Here is a 25,080-nt window from a genome sequence, read left to right as displayed (position 1 = left end):
AAGAAAATAACATAGTCAATGATTTATAGAAAGTCAATTTGCCAATTTATATGACAGTAGTGAAGAAAACTGCAATCAGTACTGTAACAAGGATGGGAAGTAAAAAGAGCTTCTTAAAATTCAACTTTTGAAATTTTAATGGGACACTCTTCCATTTTGTCCTACAATCTCATAAATACGTCCATAAAAATTTCAGATTTCAAAAATATGTTGAGTGATCACTTCTAAGTTTTGAAGTTTGAGAACAGAAATTTTTTTTCCAAAAATTTATCTTTAAATCAAACTAATAAATTAATAATAATCAATAATAAAAGCTGAATACAGGAGAACATATCCCCCCCCCTTGTTTTGATTTCTCTCCTCTGTCCACTATGAGTTCCAATCACAGGCAGTTTCATGTTGAAACAGGAAAGTGAATATCCAGAAGCAAATGTAAATGCATGTATCTATTATATTAGAGTCTGAATCAGATTCAAGCAAATCAATTTGATTTAATTATTGTACTAAGAAGTTTTGCTGCCTGTGTTTTGAATCTTAATTTATTTCAAGTCCAATTAAATTAAAGAAAATAGGAGAATGATTCTACAAGATCTGTTTGATATTTCTCACGCTAATGCCTTTAATACGATCAAAATACAAGAAGATAAAAGATTTTTTTTTACTCTTTCAGAAGTCGAAAAAGGACGACCTGGAAAATTGGAAATAGATTTTTTTTTAATTTCAAGAAGGACTTTTTATTTTTAGTTATTTAACTATATAATTTGGTTAATTATATATTTTATAATTAAATAATACACAATTATTGAAATTTAAATAATCACCTAATGACCTTAATGATTTTCAGAAAAGCATTCTGTTTAATACTTTTATGCGGGTTATGCTAAAGGGTTAAATTAAAGGGTCTAAACCATTAACATCATTAGTTGCAAAACATTAAGCAAAATGGTAAATATATTCATTTTGCTTACACATTAAAATTTAGAACAGATAGTTGTACATTTTTTCCTGCGTTGTTTTTGATTTTGTGGTCTATTTTTCTTACTGGTATTCTATGGGCATCAGTTTGTCACAACTAATGTCGCAGCACACCAGAAGTCAGATGAGTTTGAGAACTAAGTAAGTTGGTACTACGAAATTAAGACAATTAATATGACATGCGAAACAGTGGATGTAAAACAGCTACTTATAAGCTCCAAAATGTTTTACATATTACTATTTAAGTTTGACTGCAATTTCAATATTAGCTCTACCATGCATTACATTTCTGGAGGAAGATATGCAGATTGCAGTTTTAAAAAAATGGCATTATTTTGGCATTTGCTCCAAGTGTCATTATATGCAAGTACACCACAGAATGCAATACAGAAATTTCATAGCAATAACTCTGTGTATGTAATGTTTCTTTTTGTATGAATATATATAAAAAGGGCATATATATAAAGGAATATAAAAAGAGCCAAGTATAAAATTCTTGATTTGCTTTTGCAATTATTTAATAGGCATCATCTAAAAGAAATTGTTGTTCAAAATTCTGAAAGAAAAAAATAATTTAGCTTCAAGAAATACTGCTTTTTCCTCCACACCTATATTTAATTTCTTAAAATTTTATTTGCAGAAATGAGTTCTTCCCAACTTCTACAGAACATTTAAAAAATTAATGAAGAAATTGAAATCATGGAATTTGTAAGCCACATTTTTAACAAAGTAAAATCACGTTATATAGAATGTTTCCTACAGTACATATTAATTTCTGGAATAGACAGGCAAACATAAAATAAGTCTGATTCAAGCAGATATGCACAGAAGGAAACTTCATATACAGTGGCTCAAAAAATTGAGAGTACACCTTACTTTTACTTGATAAATCCGACTTTCAATATAAATAACACTGTCGGGAACCAGGCCTTAACTGTAACCAGTTTTAACTGAAAAGAATTTTCCCTTCTCACCACCAGGGGTTTGTTGACTTCCTCTCGATTTGGCGGCAACCAACGAACGCGTTTTATACTCTTCTAACTTGTAAATATATTCCTAATCATGTAACATATAATCAAGTAACTATTAAAATAATATTCTTAAAGATGAGTTCCCCGTGTTAATGAGTCATACTCACTAAACCTGCCACTAATTAGAAATTTGAGATTTTCAGCTGCAGATGGAGACAACACCACCAGTATGTAAACAAAAAGAGATTCCAACCAACAAAACAAAGGTAAGTGCTTTTACTTGCCTTTAATTTAGAGATTGTTCGTGTTGGAATATTATTTGGCATCCCTGCCGGGATAATTGGTGTGGTTTATTCCAATTTAGAGCTGAAAAATATAAATTAGAATTTTGAACTGATTTATTATTATTATTGAATTTATATATTATTGAATCTTACTGAATATAAATTTCGAACTGTTCAATTCTAAAAATGGATGATAAAAGTGGCAGGTTAAGAAAGAAACGGGGAGTATTGAGAACATCTGTTACCAAAATTTGTAAAACTATTGAAACAGAACTAACGAAAACAGATGTAAATGTCGATATGTTAGAAGAAATGTTAGAGCAGCTTGCGGTTGAGTCAAGTGAATTAAAGAATCTAGATTCACAAATTGAAGAATTCGTTTCCGAGGACAAATTAGAAAAAGAAGTATCGGAATACACCCAAAAAATTATAACTTGGAAATTTAGAGCGACCAAAAAAATACGCGAACGAACAAAAAATGTTGATTCTTTGATAGTTCCAAGTTCCTGTTATAAAGAATCATCGAACATTAAATTGCCAAAACTTGCGATATCTAAATTCTACGGGCAATCAAGGTTATGGCTTTCATTTTGGAACTCCTTTGAATCAGCCATACATGAAAATGATTCATCAAGTGAAGTCAGTAAATTTAATTACTTAAAAGCACACCTAGGTGGTTCTGCCCTTAGTACCATAGAAGGATTTGCGTTAACACCAGAAAATTACGAAATTGCCATAAAATTACTTAAAGAACGCTTCGGAAGATCAGATGTTCTCATTAATACCCATTTGAATAATTTACTGCGTATCTGCCCATTAAAGAACTCAGATGATATTGTATCATTCAGAAAAATGTTTGATAATATACAGACAGAAATCCGATCTCTTGAATCTCTTAATGTTTTGAAAGAAACCTACGAAAACCTACTTTGCCCAATCCTGTTAAAATGCCTTCCCCCCGATCTCGTTTTAGAATATAATAAAAACATGAAATCGGATAAATATGAAATAGATGAATTGCTCGACTTCCTGTCTCTTCAGCTGAAAGCAAAAGAACGATCGTTAATGTATGCTTCTCCCATGAGTTCGAAAAAAGAAAAATATTCATTTCACCCGTTGCGTTATGACTCATCGAGTGGAAAAATAAATAATCCTAGATGTTCCACTGCAAAGAGATTTAGCAGTTCAGAATTGATTAGTTCTGAAGTAAAAATAAAAACACCGGAATGCTTATTCTGCAATAAAGTTCATGATGCTGTTGATTGTGAATACGTACGTACTTTAAGTTTGGAAGAACGGAAACGTATACTGTCTAAAAAAGCTGCGTGTTTTATTTGTGCAAAGCAATTTCATGTTGCTAAATTTTGTAGGTCAAAAATAGTTTGTACTCTCTGTGGTAAAAAACATTTATCCATATTATGCAATCAAGATAATTCTGTTCCGAAAAATAATACTCATTTGAATGAAAGTAAAGATGAGAATAATCTTTTAAATGAAAATTTCGCGTTGGCGAATAATTTATGTTCCAGGGAGGTTTATCTGCAGACTTTAATTGTTAGCGTCGAAAATAATGATTTAAAACACTATGTTAGATCGATCATTGACCTCGGGAGCCAGAGGTCGTATGTCAGCAAATACGTAGCGGATGTAATGAAATTGAAGTGTCTTGGGGAACAAACGGTGACTCATGGACTTTTCGGAGGACTTAAAAGGCGGGAAAACCACAAGATGTATTCCATTAAATTGCGTAATACAGAAAATAATTTATGTTGTAATGTAGAAGTAATGGATCAGAATAAAATTTGCACTTCTCTTCCCAAATTAGATTCTAAAAACATCGAAGAAGTAAAACAATTGGGTATATTTGTTAGTGATATTTGCTTAGATGAAAATCTTTGTTTGTATGAAAACGATCCCAAGGAGATTCACATATTATTAGGGGCAGATACAGCAGCCAGATTATTCACAGGAGAAATTAAAAAACTTTAGCCTGATCTAATTGCGATGAACACCAAGTTAGGGTGGACAGTTATTGGAAGATCAGGAATTAATAAAAATGATAGTTCCAGCACGCTAATGTCGCTACTTGTCAACGACGTAAATATATCCGATCTTTGGAGGCTTGATACATTGAATATCAATGACCCTGCGGAAACTCAAAGTAGAAAAGAACTAGAAGAAGCGGCTAAGGAACATTTTGAACGCAGTGTAACACGAGATAACGAGGGGCGCTACATTGTCAGTCTACTGTGGATACATGATCATCCACCTCTTCCTGATGGCAGAAAGATAGCTGAACGAAGACTTAACAATCGTATTAAAGCCTTAGAACGTGCCGAAAAGTTGGCCGATTATGATGATGTTTTTCAGGATTGGCAGAGTGAGGGTATTATTGAAGAAGTTGATCCTATGCAAGAAATCAAAGAAGGACAGCATTTCTTACCTCACCATCCTGTCTTCAAGGAGAATTCGACGACCAAAGTTCGGCCCGTTTTTGATGGTTCAGCTAAAGAAAAGAATACACCTTCTATTAATGACTGCCTCGAAAAGGGACCAAATCTTGTAGAACTCATTCCATCTCTCATAAATCGCTTTCGTGTTGAAAAATATGGAGTGATATCTGACATCAAGAAGGCCTTTCTGCAAATTGGATTACAAGAACGAGATAGACCATATCTCAGATTTTTATGGAAGGATAGAAGAAAAAATGGAAATATCAAGATCCTGCAGCACAAAAGAGTTGTGTTCGGAATTTCCTCCAGTCCTTTCCTTCTAGGAGCTACATTAGAACTTCATTTAAAAAACGCTCCAGATCATCTCAAGGAAACAGCCCAACAACTTATGAGGTCCTTCTACGTTGATAATTGTGTTTTCAGCGTCAACAGAAAAGAAGAACTCGCTAGATTTATTTCGGAATCGCAAGCACTATTATCTACTGCCAAGTTTGAACTTCGAGGGTGGGAGCATTCTCCTACTGAAGACAAAACTGAATAAAGGCAAGAAGACCGAAAGGTTCCAGTTCTTGGGCTTCTGTGGAATTTACCAAAGGACACTATATCTCTAGATTTGAAAGGTTTGATGAAAGAAGATAAAGGACCTATTACAAAAAGAAAAATCTTGTCAACCGTTCATCGAATCTTTGATCCGATAGGATTTTCTTGTCCAGTGACTCTAGAGCCCAAATCTTTGTTGCAGGAATGCTGGAAATTGGGGCTGTCCTGGGATGCTGAACTCCCTCTGCTGATAACTGAAAGATTCGAACGCTGGAAGATGAAGTTACCGAAATTGAATGATCTTGAAATACCAAGATGTGTACGTGAGGACTTTGCAGAAGATTCCAAATTTTCCATCCATGTTTTTTGTGACGCAAGTCAGAGAGCCTACGCTACATGTATCTTCTTGAGAGCTGAATCTGCTGATAGCACGTCGTGCCAGTTAATACAAGCTAGAAATAGAGTTGCTCCTTTGAAAAAGATCTCTATTCCACGCCTAGAACTTTTGTCCTCCACTACTGGAGCTAGATTGGCAAAAGCAACCATATCCGAACTTGGACTTGAGAACATACCAATCTTCTACTGGTCTGACTCTATGAATGCTTTGTATTGGATCAAAAGAAATGAGAATTGGGCCACGTTCGTTTACAACAGGGTACTGGAAATCCGTAAACTCACCAATCCTGAAGACTGGAGGCACATAAGTGGAACATTAAACCCAGCTGACCTTCCATCACGAGGTTCCAATGCAGAGGAACTTGTGAAATCTCTTTGGTGGAAGGGTCCAAATTGGCTGAAAATGTCTATAGAAGATTGGCCTGTTTCGGAAACTATGCCAGATTTCGACGTTGTAAACTCCGAAAAAAGAAAATCTATTGTGTCTGTCACTAACACCACGACAGAGCAATTAGAGTACTTTTCTAAGGTATCTTCTTTCCGAAAAATGACCAGAATCACGGCTTGGATTTTTCGTTTTTATAAAAATGCTAAAACCCAGAAAAAAGAAAGAAAATTCGGTACCCTAGATTTTGAAGAAGTAGAGGTTGCAGAAAAGTACATTTTAAAACAAGTTCAAAGTCAATGTTTTTTGGGGAACGAAAAACTGAACTTACAGACATTCCTGGATTCAGATGGTTTATTAAGAGTAAAGACCAAAATTTCTCAAAGAAGTGATCTACCGACATTTAGATTTCCAATTTTGCTGCCTTCAAAGCATGATGTTATTGGAAAACTTATTTTTGAAAAGCATGTTGAACTTAGTCATGCTGGGATACAGATTTTGATGTCGAGTTTAAGAGAGAATTATTGGATCTTAAAAAGCAGAAAGACAATACGTCAAGTAATAAGGACTTGTGTAATATGCCAACGTTTTTCATCTCGGCCATTAGAAGTAGCAAGTGCTCCACTACCCGAAGATCGCGTCAGAGATGCTTATGTTTTTGAAGTAGTAGGAGTTGACTTGTGCGGACCACTATATTTGAAAAACAAAAGCAAATGTTGGGCTGTACTTTTTACATGCGCAGTTTATCGCGCAGTCCACATCGAGCTGGTAACTAGTTTATCAACAGATAGTTTTATTCTAGCTTTACGAAGGTTTATTTCTAGAAGAGGAAGACCAGCTACAATTTATTCAGATAATGGAACCAACTTAGTGGGTACTTCTAATGAGCTGAAATCTGTTGATTGGGTGAAAATACAAGAATATGCCTCAGTAAAGAAAATCCTATGGAAATTCAACCCCCCATCAGCCCCATGGTGGGGCGGATTTTGAGAAAGGCTTATAGGTATGTTGAAATCTATCTTAAGAAAAATTCTTGGAAAGGCCTCCTTACAATTTGAAGAATTGTACACTGTACTATGTGATGCTGAGGGCATTATAAATTCAAGACCTTTGACATACTTAAGTGAAGACAATGAGGACCTTATAGCATTAACACCTGCTATGTTTTTGCAAGATGTAAAAGAAATAGGAGTTCCAGATATAGATCAAATAGATGCTAAGAGAATGAATAAAAGATTCTTCTACAGGCAAAAATTATGTCAAGATCTCAGAAAGCGTTTCAGAATCGAATATCTTGGACATCTTAGAGAATTTTCAAAGATTCGTAATGAATCTAAAATTAAAGAAGGAGACATTTTTCTCATCGGTGATAGTAACGTCAAGCGAATAAATTGGCCTTTGGGAAGAGTCATCAAATTATATCTTGGAAAAGACAAGAAAGTTCGTCTCGTGGAAGTCCAGACCAAATCTGGGTCTTTCCTACGTCCAATCCAGAGACTTTTTCCTCTTGAGATCAGCCAAAGTGAAAAATCTGCTATCCCATCTCTCCCAAAGAGTGATTCTCCGTCCACAACGATGATTCCTGATGGTACACCTACCTCTAGTGACTCTCATGCTGTTCCAGATGTGAGACAACCAAGAAGATCCCGTTATGGCCGGCTTTTAAAGCCCAATGTTCTCCTGGACTCATTTGTTTGAGTTTCTAAAGTCCTTTACGAAACTCAAAGGTGGGAGAGTGTCGGGAACCTGGCCTTAACTGTAACCAGTTTTAACTGAAAAGAATTTTCCCTTCTCACCACCAGGGGTTTGTTGACTTCCTCTCGATTTGGCGGCAACCAACGAACGCGTTTTATACTCTTCCAACTTGTAAACATATTCTTAATCATGTAACATATAATCAAGTAACTATTAAAATAATATTCTTAAAGATGAGTTCCCCGTGTTAATGAGTCATACTCACTAAACCTGCCACTAATTAGAAATTTGAGATTTTCAGCTGCAGATGGAGACAACACCACCAGTATGTAAACAAAAAGAGATTCCAACCAACAAAACAAAGGTAAGCGCTTTTACTTGCCTTTAATTTAGAGATTGTTCGTGTTGGAATAAACACATTACCGGGAAGTGCACACATGTTTTTATTTTTACACATAACAAATGGTTTAATTTAGAGCAAAAATAAAGAAAAATCAATGAAAAACTTCTAAATTGAAAAGTTTCAGAAGCGTTTTAAATAAACATACGCAGAATTTTGCCTCAAAAAAATTGAGAATACACCAATGAAATTTTTGCAATATCACGCATAGAAACAAAGTGTCACTATTACGTTGCAAGTCTTTTGGCTCTTATAATGGCTTCTAAACGCCATGGTACCGATTCGACCAATTTTTGGTGGTATCCGAAGATACTTTACTCCATTCTTCTTGCATCACTTGTTATAAATGGGTTTTGTTTCTAATTTTGTGTTTTTGAACCACTTTTTCGAGTACGGTCCACAAAAATTCAATGGCATTGATGTCAGGGTACTGTAGTGGTGAGTGTAACTGCTGTTTACAATGAAAAAGACACCATATTCTGATGTTACGTGCATTCTGCTTAGTGTCGTAGTCCTGCTGAAAAATGGAATTTCCATCTAAACCCAAATTTTTAACACTTTCCTTTAGATTGCTGCTACCATATGGTTCATCCAAATTGTTGCAAAAACTTTTCAAATCATAGGCAGAAGTGTAATTGCTGAAACTGTGCGAAATGACATTAGAGAAGCTGGATATAAAAGTCGCATTGTTAGAGAGAAACCGTTCATCAGCTTGCAAATTCAAAAAAAGCATTTGAAGTTTGCAGAAACTCATCAATTGAAGACCAATAACCTTTGGAAGAAAGCTATATTTAGTAATGAAAGAAAACTCAACAATTTTGGCAGTGACAGCCATAGTACTGTATGGAGAAAGCCTAATACTACTTTGGGTCCAAAAAATTTACGTCCTACAGTTAAACATGATGGTGACTCCTTCATGATTTGAGGTTGCAGGGCTTCATCCGGGGTAGGAAATTTAATTTTTATAGATGGCATAATAAACGATATGGTTTACTTGGATACACTTCGCAGCAATCTAAAGGACAGTTCAAATTTCCATCTAAACCCAATTTTTTAGATTGTCCAGTAGGTCAATGACCCCAAACAGAATGCACGTAACGTCAAAATATGGTGTCTTTTTCACTGTAAACAGCAGTTACACACAACACCACAGAACCCCGACATCAATACCATTGAATATCTGTAGGCCACACTCGAAGCAGTGGTCCAAAAACACAAAATTAGAAACAAAGCCCGTTTAAATTAAGTGGTACAAGAAGAATGGGGTAAAATATCTTCAGATACCACTAAAAATTGGTCGAATCATTACCGCAACGTTTAAAGACCATTATAAAAGCCAAAAGACATACAACTAAATACTAACACGTTCTTTCTTTGCGAGACATTACAAGGATTTCTTTGGTGTATTCTCAATTTTTTTGAGGCAAAATTCTGCGTATGTTAATTTAAATGGTTCTGAAACTTTTCAATTTGGAAGTTTTTCGTTAATAGTTCTTTGTTTCTATTCTAAATTAAACCACTTGTTATGTGTAAAAATAAAACATGTTTGCACTTCTCGGTAATGTGTTATTTATATTGAAAGTCGGATTTATCAAGTAAATATAAGGTGTACTCTCAATTTTTTTGAGAAATACGTACATACGAAATAAGGAACCACAATGCTACATTATCTTCTACTACAACTTCCAAGTAAAATTGTGGTCAAATATTGTTGGTAATTTTTTAAAGGTCGGTAAAGGTAAAGAATGGCGCATTTTCATATTTCATTCTTGAATTGAGAGAATTATCTATTATTTCTATAACTTTTGTTAAATCTGAAAAATACCAAAAGTTACTGGGGCAGAAAATGCAATTCAAGCACACCATAACTCTCAATAATTTCGGTTATATTAAAATGCACCATTTTCGAACAATGAGTCTTAATAGTGAGCCATCCACGATCGCCCGGCTTATCTTGGTGGAAAGCGTGAAATTAATCCCACACACATTTTCGTAAATATTAGAATCGTTCAAGGTATATCAGTTATTGTCATAACAACCAATCTATAGATGAATGATGTCGGTTATATATTGCAACAATTCACTGTGCATTTCACAACTGTACTATTGTTATTGATAAAATAAACGGTGTTCTTTTACATCACATTGTCTGCAAAATGTCAGTGACAAAGATATGATCCTCAGTTGGTGCATGAATCAAGTTCATTTTGGAGCACACCCGTTCCCCGAACTTTGCTCTAGCAATACTGAAATACTGTAACATTCGCAAAGTCTGTTAAAATTACATAACTTTTAGTTCATAGTCTTCATAGCATTCAGTTCATTGTGATGTAACTTAACATAAATATTGTAAAAAATACAAATCTCTAGGCAGGTCATTTTGAAATAAAAAAAAGTACCGCTATTATAATTTTAAAAAATAACATATTTCAAAAATATGTATTTAAAAAAAATCTGAAATATTACACACACAAAAAAAAACCCTTCTAAGAAAAAAGCTGAGCCATTATCAAAACAAAAACATTTTGTTAAAATAAATATAACGATGACGTTTTAAAATTAATTTTGATTGTTCATTGCAACTATGCACTTTCCAACGATTAAATTATACACAGAAAATGTTTCCTATGATCAACTAGTTATAAATTTAAAACACTAAATTCGCCTACTACAACGTAATTTTCTTCATCCAATTAACTTTAATATTTTAAAGAATGAAGCTAACTTATAAAATGTTTTACTTAGAACTAAACTTTATCGCCTAGCAACTTTTTTCTTTATTGTTCTACTTTTCAGAAATCTTGTACTGCCATAAGAATCGATAAATTAATGCAGTCAACCATTAAAAAACATCTTCCTGCTGCTTTCATATCTGCCAATTGCTATAAGCTAATTCTGGTGTATAATAGCACTACGTTTCTGATAATTACGAGTTTTATGCATAAGAAAGGAAATAAATACTGGATTGTATTAAAAATTTTAATTAAACTATACACTGATCATTTTAGTCATTCATTAAGTTAGTTTATTGAATGAAATTTTCTATTATTAGATATGCTAGTCAGTAATGAACCTGCTTTAGATATTTAGAAAAAAAATAAAAATTTCATGTCTTATTTTTACAGTGAAAAATATTTATAATTGGAAATACTGCTTAATTAAATTTGAAAAAAATTATAGAACATTTCCAAATATTACTCAATGACGTGTTTTAAAGTCAATTCAGATTTATCATAAGCCTAGCTAATAATTACCATCTCATGCCATATTTTGATAAAAATTGTTCATTCATAATACCACACAATCCAGCATGAGCTAAAGACGTGAATGTTACATAACAAGACTAATGCTACTCTGTATAGTAATTTATATTTGTATCCTTACTATTTTTTATACTTTTTGAATTAATGTTAAATAATTTCATAATTATTAAAAATTACTAACCTCCTACATGTTTGACCACAAGTGCAAAATTATTCCCACTGACTTTTTAAATTTAAATAATAAATGTTATTAAATAATTTTAATTAAAAAAATTTAGCTTCAAGCTTATAAATTTCATTTCCTGTATTCTTTACACTTATTTATATAGAGCACAGCTTTCTGTTGAGAAATTTAAAAAATATTCAGAGAAAGGTTAATTTGCTTGGATTTTTTTAAGTTAAAATTTTTTTTGCCTAGGATCAATAGACAAATGCATAACTTTGAAGTATATATATATATATATATTTGGAATATGTCGTTACATATGGAAGCAAAGAAATTTTTAAACATATGCAGTAATTTTTAAATGCAACATTTTTAATTTTCAAATGCAGTTATCAAGAATATTTTTAAAATAAAAATAATAGACATAAAATTAAATGTCCGGAACAGTGATTATGACAAAGAAATAACCATTCTTTTATTCAGTAGAAATAGCATAACATTAATTTTAAAACACTAAAATGTTTAAAAACAGAACACAGACGGTTTCAGACAATGAAACAGAATACAAACAAAAGTTTCAAACAAATTTTGTATATTTAGATATCATGAAAATTAATTATAAATGAGAAAAGATAATAAAAACAACTCACTTGTTGCTCATATTTACGATATGGGTTAAAGAAATTCTCTCTTCTTTCAATAAGATTCATTTCTTGGCACAACTGAAAAATAGTTACACTTAGCAAAGAAATATGGCATCAAAAGGAACAATCATGAAATTTTTGAACTTTCCATAAGTTATGCAAAAAATCGCAGATATAATTGATTCATGAATAATTTCAAAAGGAATCAAGAAATTTATTCCCCCCAATTGCAAACATATATATATATATATATATATATATATATATATATATATATATATATATATATATATATATATATATATATATATATATATATATATATATATATATATATATCGAAAACAAGGTTTAAAAAACAATATTGAAGTAAAATACATTATACTACAAAATAACAAGAGTATTGGCAGAAATGTATAAGTTGATATTCAAAACCAAACCGAAAGAGAAAGACAGATAAATGCATACATTCATATTGAGTACAAATGTAAAATCAGATTTCAACACTTTATCTCAATATTTTAAATAATTTATGCAAGAGGCAGCAGATTAATGATTTTTTTACAAGTTTTCACCCCATTAATCACACAAAAGTAAAATTAAACTACATCTGATATATTGAGCTAAATATATTGTACAATTACAGAATTACAATTTATATACAGAATTACTACAATATATAAGATGTATAAAAAAATAGAAAATCCAAATAAACCAAATACTCATAAGCATTCGTAAGGTCAAAATTTCGACTGATGCAGCTTTCAACAATCTACAGTAAGGTCTTCAGAAAATTCTTCCAAGTTACAGAAGGTAATTTTAATAGTAGTCATTTCTTTCTTTATCGAATTCTGCAACTCAGCGTGGTTTTCAAGACAGTTTCTCCGTTCTTTAAGAAAATTACAATTCATGATTTCCTTTATTCGAAATATTAAACCAGATCTGCCATATTTTTACAATTTAATTTACAACTGAAAAAAAAAACACACACACACACAAACACATTTTAATCTCACAATTAGTTGCACATGATCAACAAACGGACTTGGATGGAGCCGAGACATCAAACAAAACTTTTAAGATTTCAACTTAAGAAAAAAAAAAAAAAGAAAAAAAAAAGCAATAACTAAACATACAATTAAAAAAACTGGTTTGAAATATTTAAGATAATATATTTAAATTACATATCATTAAAAAATGCCTATAGCTTGTCAGAAATTTTTTTTAATGCAAACTGAAAATGATAAATTTAATGAACATTTAAAAATTTGAACAAACCAAATCGATCATCTCGGTGGTTTTCGGATCGAAAATTCCAGTTGAATTGGAAAATCCAATAGCCCATTTGATGAGTACTAGCCACTCAGGGTGATTTTTCATTATCCGGTCAGTTATATCAGGCAGCTTTAATTGAAAATCTCCAAACATTGCCGTGTTATCTACTATCTGTCCAAGAGCTGTTAAAAAATTATATTGTAAACATACTAAATGAAAATATACAAGAATAAAGCATAAAGGAACATTTGTGAATACTAGTTAGAGTTATTAGTATAAGACTCAAAATTGACTATAATGCACCACTGACTTGGAAAACAATAAGGAAATATTTCACACTGAATAGCTGCAACATTTAATGAAAAAATATGGCAATCTCGAAAAAGTTACGAATTACTTAAATAATTGATAATACGTAAGTAAATAAGTAGAAAAACGCCAACACACTAGACAATACTGTTTGTTTCAAATCTCGTACCTATCCCTTTTAGGTGATTTCACTCTGCAGAGAGGTTAATACATGAGTAAGAAAAGTGTTCTTTCCGAAGTTCTACGTTAGGCGCCTTTTTCTAATGGCTATTTATTCTAATTCTTTAGATTTTGATATTCATTTTCTTTTTGAATTATACCATTTTATTTCCTTTTGAAACTTGTGTCATGCATTTATAAAATGCTCATTATAAAATAACATCTTTTAAAGTCGATTGACTCAAGTGCAAAAATGCAGAGGGTTTCTATATATGAAAACACACATTATATCTCAGCATTGATATTTTAGCACCTAAATTAATGATATAAAAATGCCATTAAGAAGTAACACAAGAAAAAAACCTTTTATTTTTAAATCAAGGTCAGACGATGAGAACAAAACATGAGCAAACAACTCCTTCCTAACTTCTGAACCACCCTAGCGGGTTTTAACGCCAAATATCTGTAGTAATTATTAAATCATCACGACATAATTATGTGCATCTACAAACAAAGATCGATAGTTTCTGCAGTACAAATGACATTTACTGTTTGCTGTATTTCAGTAAATAACAATTTCAGCAAATAATACTTAATCAGTTTTAATTCCTGGATATCATACAAGAGAAATTTTGTGCACTTTTATTTTATTTCAAAAGAAGCAGACTTTATAATTTTGTTCCAAAAGCCTTCAAACTTCATTTCTTTGCTTATATTTCACAGTAAATCGAGATGTCTACAAAGTTTCAAAAGGATGGCCACATTTGTTACTTTATTCTTTAACCACTTTAACTTTCACTGAATACATTCAAACTTTTTTCATTGATTGAAGTTTGCCCAGATTTTATATATATTTTTTTAATATTTAAAACAATCATAAAGTTAACACATATACATTTACTAAGAAAACAAGAACATGAGGAATATAATATTCCATGCAGTTTTGTGGAAAATATATATGCCTATACATTTCTTTGGGTAATAAAAACAATAATACTAATTTAAAATTGATGAATATTCCGACATAAATATCTGTTTTGTTCAAGACTTCATAACACAACAGTATAATGGATTTTCTAAAAGGCTGGGTCAAAAATTCAACACTCCAAATTGTTTGTCAAAATTAAGAGGTTATACAAAAAAGTTTCAGAACTGATTGAAGTTTTAATTTGTATCTTACTAAATTATTTATGCTAACTATCTACAAACTATTCTGGGCATGGATAAACGTATGAAATATGCATTTAGGTGATTGAAAATATTGCTGCTAACTGAAGTGTAGAACAAAATACAGTGTTTTGTAAAATTAACATGGCTTCTGATTCTGAAGATGACTGAGATCATCATGATTTCAGTTATAAAACAATTGAATACTATCCAGTTAATTAATATTTCATGTTTTCTTTCCAAACATTTTATATTTTGGAATAGCATCTGTAAAAAATGAAGCATATTCAATATATTAGTAATTTCTTTCCCTCTGCCCACTGAGGATATTGTTTGGCATTTTGAAATTATTATTATGCAAACATACAGCTTTAAACATGCATATGATAGCTAAAACCATAACTAATATTGTTTTAATTAATATACAAAAGGTTACTTCAATCATAAATGTGAATTCAGGCAGACAATCTTTGAGGGACTTTCATTTGACTCTCCTGTTAAAGAATATTTAACAATACTACACTATGAAAAAAGAACCTCAATTTCGCAAGCGAGACAAATATCTCATATTGTTTCTAATCTAAATGGCAAGAATGGGGATGGAATATTCTATATCATAAATTACCAAATTTAGACCTGTTGTTAAGCTCATTCAAGTTGCATTACCTGCAGCTACTGTTTCATTTGTAGGTAAAACAGAGCCCGGTATATAGTCTGAGTTTTCCACAGTAACTTTACCAGCTTGAACAACCTAGTCAAATAAGAAAATATCATTTTAGTAAATAAGAATAATCTATCGTCAAAAAAAAAAAAAAAATACATGATTTCTAAATTTGATATTTTAAATACATAAGATAATAAAGAATCTAAAAATCTCATATTCTAAATACATGTAAAATGATAAGTGACAAAGGTGCATTCAATTATACACTGAACGCAAATAAGATAAGAATAATGATTTCAACAATCATTGTGAAAAACTCTTAGACAAGTTTCTCCAAACACTGAAATTATTTTTTCTGCAAATAAAAAATATCTCAGACCATAAATACTTAAAGAAATTAAGAGCCTGACTACTTAATGAAAAAATGAAGCAACATAATTCAAAGAGATGTCTGCTCGACACAAATTGGAAACTTGACATATTGTTATTCAGTTCCAGCTTCCATAATTTTTTAAATAAAAATTTGGTTATGAAATTTTTAAAAATGTATGAAGAATAAGTAAACAAACATTTAAATCAGCAGAAACTAAGCTTTCACATATTTAAATTATCAGTAATACTAATGTATTTTAAAAATTACTTTATATTCATACTAATAAGAATAAAACTGAAAACTGACAGATAAGCATATGAAAACAATAAACTCTCTCGGATACAATTTTCAATAATATGCAATTCTTTAATACATTTTCTAATTCAAGGATTAATCAAGTTCATAGGTGTAATCATATAGTGAGGTATATTTTATTTATTGCCCAAAATAAGATCTTAATGAACTCAAAAGTGAAAATTATCAACAGAATATAGATTTCGTCATGAAAGCTATATTTGTGACTGTGTTGCATGTAATGTTAATTGCAACTCTTCATATCTGATATTTTTGTAACACTGACATGAATATGCCTCCTTACATTAATTATGCTAATAAACTGAACTATAATACAGGGTGTCCCTGAATTATAGTTAAACTTTAAGGATATGTAAAATACATATAAAGAAGCATTTTTGTATAGCAATCTGGGGTCAAAAATTAAAAGTTGCAGCAGAAAAACAAGATATGTAGAGGAAATGAAGAGAAAGCTCTTTACTTATATAAATTTCAGTAAGTGCACAAATGCGCCACCACCAACATTGATACTGAACTAGTAGCTTCTAGCAAGTAATTAGCTATTATTTTTTTGAAGATGTCAGGTGTTCCATGAACAATTGCAGCAACAACTGAAAGTTTTGCAATGAAGTTTTTATTAGAGTCATTGGAAGTCCGACAGATACTACATTTTTCCACCTAGCTCGCACTTACTTGTTCCACCTATACTTTTCATTTCCTATACAAAAAATGCTTCTTTATAAGCATTTTACTTACTCTTAAAGTTTGGCCCATGAATTCAGGTTGTATATAGAAATCCTCATGAATCCTGGTTTATAATGCTCTGAAGAACCCTTTGAAATCACAAACATTTGACATGGTGTTTAGAAGTGTTTACAGGAGGCGAGCTATTGTACACAATAGAAAGCCATAGCTATCTCCAGAAGTAGAATTGGACAATGAAAAATACTCATCCCTTTGGAAAAATTTGCCATCATTGTTTTGACAATACTGTCTAAACTGTTTACATTAGAAAAATAGAGGGACAGTAGCAAAGAGAAACTATTGCATACAATAGCCGGTCTTGTGTCAATGCTCCTTCAGGACATAACATTGATGTATTTGGATTACTATTGAATCTCAGGCACCTTGAATAGGTTCAAGCCATCTGCACTTTTGAAATTCTTCAATAAAAAATTAAAAAAAAAATAATAATTGAAGAAATTTAGACAAGAATTGTATAATTAATTGTCTGTAAATTTCTTTGTACAGATAGATAGATAAGAAGAGAGAGAGAGATAATTGAATACTAATAACTCAAAAACTAACATCAACTTGTAAATTTACTGATCAAGAAAATGGATTGATATGTACCAGAAATTATTGATTGTTTCTTGACAAATTGTAATCATTCAAGTGACTGAAACAAGAAGAGAACAGCTTTGCAGTATGAAAGAAGAAAATGCAATGACAGTAAATACTGTTAAGAAATATTGAAGGCAGCATCAACCAAAATAGTCGTCCCAGGAATATGATTGCCAGAAGTTCATAAGAAGATACAAGTCTGTCCAGTGTTTGGAAACACTTATGTCACATGTAACCTGAAGGATCACTTTGAGAGATAAGAGAAATTTAAGAAAATGGCCAGAGCATAATTGTATTGACCAGCAATGAATTTGGATATGGAGTAGTATCACAATGTGAAATTTGGGAGAAATTTAAAAGAACAAATAATAAAAAGCCATAAAATCTCACCCAATTCCATGCAACCCTTTTAAAAATGTGGAAGCTGATATAACTGACTTTGATAATGCAAATGATCTAATTGTAATGACTATTACTCAAAACACACAGAAAGTGAATTTGCAAATAAATGTGCAGATGATGTAATAGTGAAACAAATAATTTTGTTCTAGATTTGATATTCCTAACACAGTTACAACATTCTCTTTAATAGCTACATTTATAAAAAAAATTGCTAATGACTGGGATTTTAATTAAGCATTTATAAATCCTCATTTTTCCAATAGTATTAAAATGGTTAATAGAGCAGCAGGAATTGCAGAAGATATAATGAGAAAGGCAAAGGAAGATGAGAAAGATAATTTTCTAGGTTCAATAGAATACAGAGTTACCCTAATATCAGATCTTAATCGTTTCCAGCTAAAAACGATGTTTAATTGTAGGTTTAAAAAAATACATTTTCTTAAAAGTTCTTACATACTGAATTGAGAGAAAAGTTAATTAACAGGCAAAATATTCAAAAACTGTATAATCGACAAAGATGCTCATCCATTATCTGAACTTAAAGTATTAGAATGTATTACATTTAAAAAACAAAATATAGGAATCTGCAGAAATAGTATCAAAGGATAACTAACATGTTAGATTGTTTTGATAAAAATCAGGCAGGAAAAATTCTAAAATATAACATAAAACATTTCAATTTAACATTTGAGGATAGAAAGATATCTCAATGATATAGTAAGTACTTCCAAAACTGATTCATAAACATCTTAAAATATTCAAAATTCATTGAATACCGGAGAAGAAATAAATATATTAGTACATAATTATGTTGTATAATTTAATAAATTAAAAGAAGGGATCCCATATGAAATATATTTGTAGCTGCGCTGTATGAAATGGTAACTAATGGTGATAGTAAATATTCATTCCTATTCATGTCATCATTCTTCATCATGATGACATGAATAGGACTTCTAATACAAATCATGGCAATAAACTGAACTATATATAATAATGCTTATAAAATTGTATTTATAATGTTCTGAAGAACACTTTTAACTTGCAACTATTGACAGCTTTAAAAGCAATTACTTCCTATAGAATTACTATATATTTAAAACACATTAGAGCTGAACTGAAGTACAATAATATACACCCATTTACAGTTTTCCCTGCACTGTTAATGAGTTTCTTTCTCAACACATGCATAAAAATTTATTCATTACAAAAAAATATAATGAAACTAACTGATAATGAAAACTTCAGATTAAAATAAGTTATAGTAAAGAAAAACTAACAAGAAAGAAACTAAGTCAAATTTTGCAATCTAATAAATAATATGACTGAATATTTCACATCAAAGTATCATAGCATTTTCATATTTTCTCTCATTACATACCTCAAATATTTTCTCCAGAGCTTTACTAGTTATTTTGTACTGCTTTTCATAATTCTGAAACTTGAGAACACTTTTGATTGCATCTCTCTGATGAAGTCTTGTTTCTAAAAATGCAGCTTTGACTAATATATATGAATTAAGGAATTTAAAAGAATATATATAACATTATAACTATGAATTCATTAATCAATAATAAACATCTAAAAAATCATACAAAATACAATAGAAATTTTAAGAGAGTTACCCCCACATATAATAGCATATTATAAAAGATGAAATTCTTCATAAATTTTTTTACATTTCAAAACAACTGCAGTTTTATTTTGGAATCAAAATGATGAGTGAAATATTTTTTATGAGTTAAAATCTTAAGTGACTGATAATGTCACACAAAATAAATAAATGAATAAAGCATTAAAATCCAAAGTTGGCAAAAATAAAAGCTATAAATGCATATACGGGTCAACTTTAATACATTAATTTGTATTAAAATATATTTGCAAAACATGTTTGATTTAAATTCGCTTAAGCTAAGATTAGTAGAGTAGCTACAAAAAACACTGCCCTTTCGAAATAAATACTTTCTTTGCCTTTTACCAAATACACTATTATATAATTTATTGATAATATGTTTAACAAAAAGTTTAGAAATCAAATACAACACACTCACAAATGACTGAACAGATTTAATTATTTTTATTTGGCATCAAAGAAAACTTTGATAGAACATTATAACATATTGAAATTTGGCAACACAATTTATCAAATGATAATTTTCTGAGGGGGGGGGGGATTTGGGGAGAATCAGCACATACCAAGAAAAATCAACAAAAATTAGGAACTTATCACACATGCTTTTCAAATATATTATACAATGCACTGAAAAATTACTTAACAATGAAAAAAATCATGCAAGATGAAAAAATACATGAAGGAATACCTACAATATTGAATATGTTAAGTTACACTTCAAGCATACAGAAAAACATTTCTATGCGAACTATTTAGGTACCAGTTTTAAAGTGATATCCATCTTCTCATTTTGAAATGAAAAATTACAATCACTTACAAAATTTAAAAAAAAAAAAAAAAATTAAAAAGAATTCTTGTTATTAGTTTCATTACAGATAAATAAAAATCACAAGGTAATATTTAAAAGCTTATAAATATCATTATGCTAGAAACACACATTCAGATTTACAAGTGTTAATAAGAATAGAGCTAAAAGTAGAAAAACTGTAATAGAAAAAAAATTATTAAGCTGCAGACTTTAATTATTAACAAAATTTTATAAAATATGCAAAGATAAAAATATTCAATAGAAAATTCCTTCTTCTAATTATCAAATCTTAAATTTACTTTTAGAAATGAATATATTTACAATTTCTTATTACTAGCAGAAATGCATGACGATATGGTGAGCAAGTTAGGATCACATAATGATCTGAAATGAATCGCAACATGATTTGGTTGGTGAATGAAGTGGGAGGGGGTGTACTTCCCTAGTCATTTTTAAATAATAGGTTTACTAGGAAAGTTCAATTTCAGATCCTACATCTATTTAACATCAAATATAAAACAGTATCTTTACTAGAAGGGTAGACTTACAAATTTATTGTATTGCATTGCTACTTGCTTAACTATCTGAAATAACCATTTATAAATCACCCATGAAAAACTTTTCTAATAATATATTAAAATATGTTATAAATCTTAATAAAAATAGAAGATTTTTGTTGAACAATTTATAAGAAGAAAAGAATCCATTTTCTAGGGATTTTTTTTTTCATGTTACAATAAACAGCCTATTATAAATTCATAAAATAAACAACCTATTAATCATAATGATAACAAACAAATTAGATTGTTATTTATATTCATATATCTAAAAACAATAAAGAGAACAAAAACACAATTGTATTATGATTTTTAAAAAAATTATTTCATTTCAGAATTCATGTTATGCATGCTGTACAAGTCAACTTTCTGTCAGGCTAAAAGAAGTATTTCTCAAAGAGCAATTTTCTTTATGAAACAATGCTATTATCATTAAAAATTCTTCTATTCAATAAAAGATGTTAAATTTTTATATTTTTAATATCATCAAATAAAAAGCATTTGATGTCTGTTAAAAGAAAATTGGGTACTTATGTATTAACGCCACCGCAGCTACAGATTTGGCGTTTTTTTAGTGCCGCCATTCAAAATTCAACGCCACTGCAGCAACAGATTAAGCTCTTTATTGGCACATTAGAGCAAAACCGGCCAAATCTGTAGCTGCGGTGGCGTTAATACGCAAGTACCGAAAATTGCACCCAAGTAAGTGTATAAACAAGATTATTTTACAGGCATAATAAATCATTTAGTTCGTTAAGAGCTGATGTAAAGAATAACTAAAAAGTTCATTTTCCCTCATTCTTTATCTGAATAAATAATTGATAACAAAAACTCAAAATGTTTTCTTTGGGTGAATATTAAAACAGTCATTAATAAATAATAAAGCAAAATTACATTTCAGCCAAACAAAATTGGTAATCTTTGTCATAGTTGATCTTTCTTAGTTAGAATTTTAATTCCTAGAGAGAGAAACTATTTTTTCATTATTCAAGTAAGATTTTATTATGTTCCCAACACAATTTTAAGAAAAGATAAAATCAATTCACTGTTGATTTCTCAAGCTTTTACTTTTCACTTGAGAATATATTTCATGGAGAAAATATAGGTTTCAACACCTTAATTGCAGTAACAAAACATGCCTTAACAAGCAGATTCAGTTGTATTTACAAAATATCATGAACTTCATTAATGAAAAGACAAAAAATAATAATGTTTTGAAATATATGCAGAGTGCTGCAATTTAGTAATCTAAAATGACAAGTTACCATTGATGATAAACCTTAAAGTGAAGAACACTATTTTTTTTAGTCAAAAATAAAAGCTGGAATACAAGGATACATAAATTCTCTCTAGTCATCTTCATTTTATTTTGCTTCATTTCAGAATTTGAATTCGCATTTAGCACTTCAGCATTGCAGGAAGCTTTAAATATGTTATTTAAAAAGAACAAAACAAAAAAATTAATAACGATCTGAAAAAACATGATTTTAGAATTGCAACTCTCTAACAAAGAATTAATTTAATACGCTGTATAAAAACAAACAAATTTATTTGTTTTTCAAACAAATAAAAGTAACATAAAGTAAAATTTAAAAAACTTAACAAACTAAAATTCAAAATGAAAAAAACATAGGACTATAGAAAATAAAAGAAAAAACAATACTGCCGGCATTCGCAAGAGGAAAATTAAATACAAGCGTGAAAGAGTGTACGTAACTTCACAACATATTATGATTTGGTTTGCTTTATTTATTAGCTGTTTGATATATATTCTCGCAACAATTGTTTTATCTCAAATTGTCGTAAAAATATTAATACGAGTTTTTAAATGTACTTCAATGGGCACATACAATGCAACGCTTCAACAAACTAATTGAAAACACACAAGCAACTTCATTTCACTTCGCGAAGTACCGATATTTGCATCATCGCTAAAAAGTGATAAATGGCATGATTGAAAGTGTGGGACCAACAAATAACAATGTGCAATATCAAATAAATAATAGAAACACTAGTTGCAAGATTCACAAAGTGTGAATGCATGCAGAAATCAGCTTATAAATTATACTGTTTTCTTGAAAAGTAAAAATTTTCTTAGGACTGTTTTAACCAGACAGTTTTTTTTTTTTTTTTTTTTTGTTATAATTATCACATATAAAACAATCATGGATTCAATCATATCACTTGGATGACTGAAATATCATTTGCGTATTTACTGTCAATTTTTTTTTAGTGAAACGTTTCGACAGATTTCATTATAAGAACTTATTTCTCTGCTATAGAGATGCATAATCCATGATTTTTTGAATAAGAAATAATTTTGCTAATGTTATTTTTAAATAATCGTTCCAAATATCTGTTATTTCAATCATATTATTAATTAAAAATTATCAATTATTATTAAATATAAAATTTATTATTTGTAATTAATACTTAATTTACTATTTTTAGCAACGTGTGATTGAATTTATCCATTTCAGCTTACGTTTTAATTTTAATTTTTTTCAAAGCTATTAATTTAATTTATTTATTGGAGTAAACCATTTTCTAAAAATCTGAATTAAAAAAAAAAGTCATTTCTTTAAAATGTTCACTTTAGTTCTATATTCTACCAATAGATGGCGCCTGCAGAGTGAAAGGAATGTATGTCATTAGAGAGTCATGTCACAGGTAATTAGAAATGATCTTTATGGGATAACGCATTGTCAAATGTGAATATCGGAAAGTCAAGCGGAGTGGTTATCATAGCAGAGCAGTGACTTCACAATTATGAGCACTTCCCTGGGATAGCTACACTTTCAGTGATATGCGATCCAATGATACGATAATTCTAAGAATAACCGGTCCGTTCACTTTTCAACCCATTCACAGATTGCATGACTGAATTCTTGTTTGAGAGCTTCCATTGGATAGATCGTATCGATTGTTGCTTTCTATCGTGATCCAATACCCTTAATCGAAATATCACCAGTAAGATCATGTCAAGGATTTGAATCACACCCCTTTTTGAAAAGTATTGATCACTGGTATTTGTGACTTTTTGATATTGGTTACGTTTAATCACCGCTCTTAAAATATTCGTCATCCCTACTCTGCTATCTTCGATTTAGAACTATTTCTTCAGCTCTTTATTCCTACACTGGTTTTTTTGTAACTATGTATGCATGTGAGTTGTAGTTCGCTGTGCTCGATGCATTAAATGTTATTATCTATGAAGCTCCCCCCCCCACACACACTTAATATATCCTGAATTATTTGAGCATTATATTGGGCATTAATTGAATATCTATTTTGAAATATTTTGAAAAACTACATGGGTACTATTTGTTATTGTATCAAAATAAACTGGTGATGTGGCATATCATACATTCTCATTGTTGTCAATTCTTGCATTACATGATTTTTGCTTGACATTGAATTTAGTAGATTAGCTCTTTGAGATTCTGTAATCCATATATTTTAACCATGAACAGTTAACAAAATGCAGTATCAAATAATTAATAGAAACTGCTTAAACTAAATCAATTTGGTTGTTATAAACTTCTATTTGCTCTTTTGCCTAAATGGTGTCATTTATTAGGAACAACCAATTATCAGTATCAATTTGATGTTACAGAATAAATTTGTATTTATATAATATCTATATTAAATTTGAAAAAAATTGTGCAATTAATTTGCTTAGGATTTAATATTCTATTCGTGTACAGACACATAAATATAAAATTTCAGAAAATGCTAAGATATACCACATGCCTAATTAAGCTGATGATTTATTTAGCAAGTTTTTAAATTAATAACAGGAAATATTGACAAAATTAGAAATAGAAAAAAGTCTTATTTACAACATTACTGCTTAAATGAACATAAATTTCCACTTTATAAGTAATTTTATTTCATACTCGACTTTCACTAAACCTATAAGC

The 25,080-nt window shown here is 30.2% G+C and overlaps 1 protein-coding gene across 2 annotated transcripts in view; it reads right to left on the bottom strand.

Moving 5' to 3' along the window:
- The window catches only part of LOC129958345 (coiled-coil domain-containing protein 134-like), a 28,375-nt gene extending 5,338 nt beyond the window's left edge, over positions 1–23,037 (bottom strand). The window contains exons 1-6 of one of the 2 annotated variants that reach the window (XM_056070766.1): positions 22,821–23,037; positions 22,496–22,579; positions 19,541–19,662; positions 15,749–15,833; positions 13,451–13,629; positions 12,179–12,250 (exon numbers count right to left, since the gene is read on the bottom strand). In XM_056070766.1, the coding sequence (XP_055926741.1) occupies positions 12,179–12,250; positions 13,451–13,629; positions 15,749–15,833; positions 19,541–19,662; positions 22,496–22,535 (498 nt within the window). In that variant the 5' untranslated portion in view covers positions 22,536–22,579; positions 22,821–23,037. Of the gene's footprint in view, positions 1–12,178; positions 12,251–13,450; positions 13,630–15,748; positions 15,834–19,540; positions 19,663–22,495 lie in introns of both variants that reach the window. The other variant, XM_056070765.1, reaches the window with a different exon arrangement.
- Positions 23,038–25,080: the final 2,043 nt, after the last annotated feature.

This window comes from Argiope bruennichi, chromosome X1 (genome assembly GCF_947563725.1).
Source record: "Argiope bruennichi chromosome X1, qqArgBrue1.1, whole genome shotgun sequence".
NCBI classification, from domain to species: Eukaryota; Metazoa; Arthropoda; class Arachnida; order Araneae; family Araneidae; genus Argiope; species Argiope bruennichi.
Note: the sequence above shows the minus strand (reverse complement) of the source record. Positions and strands in the feature narration are given on the sequence as shown.